The sequence below is a fragment of the Oncorhynchus mykiss genome, chromosome 3, assembly GCF_057628025.1.
Source record: "Oncorhynchus mykiss isolate SJ-2025 chromosome 3, ASM5762802v1, whole genome shotgun sequence".
Classification (NCBI taxonomy): Eukaryota; Metazoa; Chordata; class Actinopteri; order Salmoniformes; family Salmonidae; genus Oncorhynchus; species Oncorhynchus mykiss.
In genome coordinates, this window is record NC_143024.1 from 16131594 (window position 1) to 16137593 (window position 6000).

The following is a 6000-nucleotide window of genomic DNA, read 5'->3' on the forward strand; positions in this document are numbered from 1 at the left end:
AGGATCCATGTACACTCACAGGATCCATGTACACTCACAGGCTCCATGTACACTCACAGGCTCCATGTACACTCACAGGCTCCATGTACACTCACAGGCTCCATGTACACTCACAGGATCCATGTACACTCACAGGCTCCATGTACACTCACTGGACTCTAACCACACACTCACACATACTACACTGACACTCCAACACACACACACACACACACACACAAAACACATACACACATGCATATTGACGCCACACATACACATACACTGCTGTTACTCTCTGTTTATTTTCTATGCATAGTCACTTTCTCCTACCTACATGAACATATTACCTCAATGACCTTGACTAACCCGTACCCCTGCACATTGACTCTGTACCAGTACCCCTTTCTATATGGCCACTTTATTGTTATTTTATTGTGTTACTCTTTTTCATTTAGTTATTTTGCATATTTTTCTTACTTACTTTTTGAAAACTTTGAATTGTTGGCTTGTAACTAAGCATTTCGTGGTTGTATTCGATGTGACAAATAACATTTGATTTGATTTGATAAACGTCATGGACTAAAGTTTATTGTTGTGTGCTGGTGTTACCTAGGCTATTGTCTTTTGCACAAGTGCTCTTAAAATCCCTCCAAGTCTTGTAGAAGGTTATGCGGTCAGTTTCTGAGAGGAAGTACTGTTTGGTGCTCTGACCAATAACCCTCTAACACACAAAGCAGAACAGAGACAAAGACTGTTTCAAAATACCCCACAGGGAAGAAACATCTTCCTTATTTGGGCAAAGAACAACACTCAGAAGAAGGAACTAATTCAGTCAATATGTCCATGGCTCATATCTGCCAGTTAGTTGTCTCTTTGGTTGAGGACAGTATAAGCATCATAGTGAATTGGGAAACGGGAATGTGGTTAGGTATGTAAAGAGTGTAGTGAAACACACCAGACATCATAGTGAAAGTGGACAGAGACTGAATCAGAACATGACAGATGTCAGGCTGGAACAGGTTGGTCAGCGAGGTGAAATCAGAGCTCTCCCACTTGCCAGAGCTCGCTCCTCACAGCTGTCCCAACTACGGGGAGGCTTTTCCTCTCAGATCTCCATGAAACCTGACCTCATGCCCGCACTGTCTTGACAAATAATGCTGGGTTGACATTTGGCCCTAAAACCCACTTGAAAAGTCGAGGAAGGCACTTTCTTTGTTGACCATAGACTTTAGACCTACCTGCTAGCCACTTGATATGGACCCAAGCTACTTGTTGCACAGGGTCATCAGTTACAGATCTGAAAGAATAGGATTTGGCAAACCTGTTGTCTGCATAGAGTTCCAGCCATATTGTTTACAGCCATCCGTCTATAAAGACCCTTGGAAAGGTGTAGGGAAAGGGGGCTAGCAGGTTGATTACAGACGGGACCTGTGACTCATGCTCCCTCCATGGTAAATATCTCTCTCAGGACTGCTGACACTTAATAAGTCATGACAGTCAACTCAAGTGAAGGCTTGGTGGGTGAATATAAGAGCTGCACTGACATCACCCACCTTAACATGCCCCATGACAGAATGTCAATGGGAAATGATCATGAATTCACCATTTTATCTGACAATGATAAAAGCTAATGTTCTATCTGGTGGGGTTTCCAAAGGGAAGCTTTCCTTTGCCCTTGTCTCCTAAGGTTAGTTATTTTGGGGTACTTAGCTCTGGGTGGTTTTATTTATCATTCTGTGACAAATGACTGAAAAGGGCGCTACATTGATAAGCTTGGTGACCTCTTCAAGTGACCAAAACCCTGGAAGGCATTTCTTTGCCACATATGCATTGATATTCAACTCTCAAAGGTTAGTTTCCCTCAAAGCTGTGATTATGTTACGATTGATTAGATCACAGTTTGGAATCTTCAGTGTCTGTCAGATTCCACTGTGATCCCTGGAGTTCTGTTTACAACTGGAGTAAGGTGTTAAAGTGGTCCCTTAGAAGCTGCCAACACATCCTCCTGTAAGCTTCAGCTGAGCTTGGCAGAATACTAATACCCTGCAACTCTAAAGCAAGCCCAGCAAGAGAACTGTCAGTGCCCGATCGCAGTGTGTGTGTGTGTGTGTGTGTGTGTGTGTGTGTGTGTGTGTGTGTGCGCGCGTGCGTACATGTGCGTTTCTATTAAATTCCCTGTAACTCTCAGCTAAGCGGTTTAAAACTGCCTCTGCCTTGTATCAAGCACCACATTGACTCTTACTATGTGGCTCATTATTGCTTCTGTTTAATATCTGGAGCAATCACCCTGACACATCACAGGCTGGCTCTGTCACTATGGTTACCACAACATTCATTAAGGCCTTAATATTGCAACACCACAACCATGCGGGTGCTGTTGTGCTATCTCGTAGCTATACCTGGAGCACGCTCTCTGTTCTCAGTGAGCCTGACCACAGCAGTTAGTGCGCGCCTTATTACCATCTAGGGTTATCTCTCGGACAACTCCTTCTGTCAGAAGGCTAGACCGATGTGCTAGAGGTCTCTGGAGACTTCCTACCTCTATTAATAAACACTCTATGAGCGCAGATTTGAGATGGGGATACTTTCTAATCTTCTGTCAAGCTGTTTTGCTGTGGACAACTAACAGGAGTAATGAATCAGACTTCAGCCATTCAGAGCACTCTAACTGACGTCTGACTGCAATGATAACAGACACTGTAGGTCAAAGAACTGAAGTATAGTGTAGAGCAGACATACAGTGGAGTTTTTTCATCTATAATGTTGGGTATCCAGTGAGGTGGAAGGTGTGCTGCAGCTCAGGTTTGTTGCTGACAGGGAGAGAGAGAGAGAGACTCATAGAGAGACAGAGAGAGAGAGAGAAGGAGAGAGAGAGAGAGACAGAGAGAGAGAGAGAGACAGAGAGAGAGACTCATATAGAGACAGAGAGAGAGAGAGAGAGAAGGAGAGAGAGAGACAGAGACAGAGAGAGAGAGGAGAGAGAGAGACAGAGAGACAGAGAGAGAGAGACTCATAGAGAGACAGAGAGAGAGAGAGACTCGTAGAGAGACAGAGAGAGAGAGAGACTCATAGAGAGACAGAGAGAGAGAGAGAAGGAGAGAGAGACAGAGAGAGAGGAGAGAGACAGAGAGAGAGAAGGAGAGGAAGAGACACAGACAGACAGACAGACAGACAGACAGACAGACAGACAGACAGACAGACAGACAGACAGACAGAGGGTGAGGGAGAGAGAATGAGAGAGAGAGGGAAAAAGACAGAACTCGTTGGCTCACCAGCCCCAGAGGGATGATAGATGAGGCTTGGCGGGAGGATACAGAGATTTATGTGAAGCCTTAAGTGAACCTGAACACACACACACAAATACACACACACAAAGCTTTTGGAGCTGCTGATTTGGTCCATCAGTCTGAGTGGATCCAGAACAGAGGAGAGCATGTCTAGGGTATCTCTTGAGACTGCTACATGGCCACATGGTTAAACACGTCCATATACTTACTGTATGTTGTCACTGGAAATACTGGCATTTATAAACCACGGTATGATGTCATAAAGTAGCCTATATTTCACAGTGTTGATGCTCATCAAGGCCTATTACAATGTACCCCAAAATTAGTGTATAAGATGTGCTGGTTCTGTTTGCATTTGAAAAGTTTAAAAAATATATATGTGTTCAATGCTCCAAAAAATGTCAAGGTGTGTAAATGTCAGCTGTTCAATGAAGAGGCGTCACTTACCTCTTTCTCTGAGATGTAAAGTTGGTCCCCTTTGAGTATTACAAAACGATTTTTCCAGATCTCCCTAAATATCCCTTTGCCACAGAACTTGCGAATCCAACCGATTTTGTCTGGCTGCGTGTTGTGCTGGTTTGTGTCCTGCGGGCCCTGCATATTCAACGAAAGCAACAAAGTAGCAGTTAAGACATGAAATTGCCAGAGCACCTCGTTTAGATTCGAAAGGGGGACTGAACAGACAAGAAAAAGAGGAGAGTCTTTTTGTGAGGCGACTCAGCCCCCTGTCATTTCCTTTGTCATGTAGATGCTGTCACATTCCTTGCGCGCACCGTTTTTCTTGGGCCAGTGTTTTTGTCACCATCTTATGATCTCAGTTAGGCTACACCGACCACGTTAGATAATAGCATTCCAAAAATAAAGCTCGTTTTAAAATGATTCCGTTATACACAAAAAGAGCACTCCCTAAAAAGGTTTGTCTTTCACAGCATCCACAACAAGCATTACATCAACACTTTTGAACTCTACATTGCTAGATCTCTTGTCAAATATAATTGTGTTAATCAAGTTAAGATAGTGGGGGACATTCTCCAGTTAGACAATGAATAAATAAAGCAAATCAGCATGTCTAACAAATGCATCACTTTGGAGTTTGGACTGAGACTTGGCTATAAAGTAACTGAGTCAGTAACGTATCAAGTAGCATTGACGTGTTTATTAAATACAACACTCGTTACATTGTAGCTTTTTGTTACATTCTCTGGAATAGCAGCTAACCAGAAACCCGTTATTACATTGTAGCTGAAGTGATCATCACTTGCATCGTTTCGAAACCTTACCCGTTTAGCTGAATTGTTTTTCTTCATTGTGAAGGATAGGACTGTCGATGACTATCCCCGAATTCACTCAGTTATAAATCCGCAATTTTGTACAACAGGCTGATGCCAAGAATGGCCGTAAATTCTGGACACGGGGTGTATATGCCCGTGACGCTCGAAAGCCGCCAGTAGCCTATGTCTTGCTCCTTTCCTCGCCGCCTCCCTAGGCTGGAACACTTCAATTTTCTCCCTCTCTATTCCTTTGTAGATATAACTGAATGCGGTTGGTCTAGCTACGCTCTCGCATGCTCTGAACACTGAACTGGACTGGTAGTGTCTAGTTACGCGGATGAGTCCGTTTCATTGCCTCCCTATTGAGTCCCCCTCCCTCTCCCTCTCCTCTCTTCACCGAGGCTTTGGTTATTAGAGAGCATGCAGCTGGGAGACTGGATAGCCTTCTCCCCCGCTCTGTAACTCGATGGCTCAATCTCTCTAAACCCCCAAGCTGCAGGGCTACGGAGTCATGATATCATCACAGAAAATAAGGAATGAAGGCACGAGGTTCGTGTGAAAGACGCAAATATGGAAATTATAGACTGTAGAAAGTGGGGGTGTGTGGGAGGGGGTGTTAGTCTACAAGTACAGTGATGTCTAGAAAATGTTAAATTGCACTCTCTAACTTTTGTATGATTTCAGCCGGAAGTGATGCTCAAGAGCCAAAAGTGGTCCCCTTTTTTTGTGTACAATGTCATCAAATTGTGTACAAAGTCATCCATTTCATATATGTTACATCCTGTTCAATTGGTATATGTTACAAATTCAATTCCTAATATACTATATCTTACAAAGTTAATGTGTTTAAGATCCTGGAGGGCATCTTTAATTATGTTGTGATGTTCAAATGACCCTCAAGATCTCACAGAAAAATATCAATAAGACTAGAAAATGATAGGAAGATAGAATATAGGTGTGGGCTATGGGGTGGAAAATGTTATACCTGTGATGTAATAGTCAGTCTCATTAACAACAAAACGGCCACTTGCTGTTTACAACCTTTGCTGACCCTCTTAGGTTTCCAAGAATATCTGAGGAAGCTTACCCCTTAAGCCCCCTTTCCACTTTCACACACTCTCAATGTTGTAAAACAGAAAGGATAGGACTACACCAATATGAATAAACCAGATTGTTGTGCCTGAAATATGTTTTTCTCCAGTGTCTTCTCAACGCCATTATTTTAATTTCCCCCTAAAACAAATATTTTAATAAAAATTATTAAATATTTTAATAAAACTGAATTACTTTTGAAATGACACTTAACAAGGTAAAGCACATCTCCAAATATTTGTCATCATGTTGTCAGCATGTTACAAGCAAAAATTAAAGCAGGAAGCACCAGTGACTAGATCAATAAAAAAGTTGTCAGATGAAACAGATGCTAAACTACTGGACTGTTTTGCTAGCACAGACTGGAA

The 6000-nt window shown here is 42.7% G+C and overlaps 1 protein-coding gene across 1 annotated transcript in view; it reads right to left on the bottom strand.

Moving 5' to 3' along the window:
• Window positions 1-5084, bottom strand: part of plekho1b (pleckstrin homology domain containing, family O member 1b) — a 44069-nt gene extending 38985 nt beyond the window's left edge. The window contains exons 1-2 of the mRNA XM_090222192.1: window positions 4550-5084; window positions 3717-3863 (exon numbers count right to left, since the gene is read on the bottom strand). Of these exons, the coding sequence (XP_090078318.1) occupies window positions 3717-3863; window positions 4550-4576 (174 nt within the window). The 5' untranslated portion in view covers window positions 4577-5084. The remainder of the gene's footprint in view (window positions 1-3716; window positions 3864-4549) is intronic.
• Window positions 5085-6000: the final 916 nt, after the last annotated feature.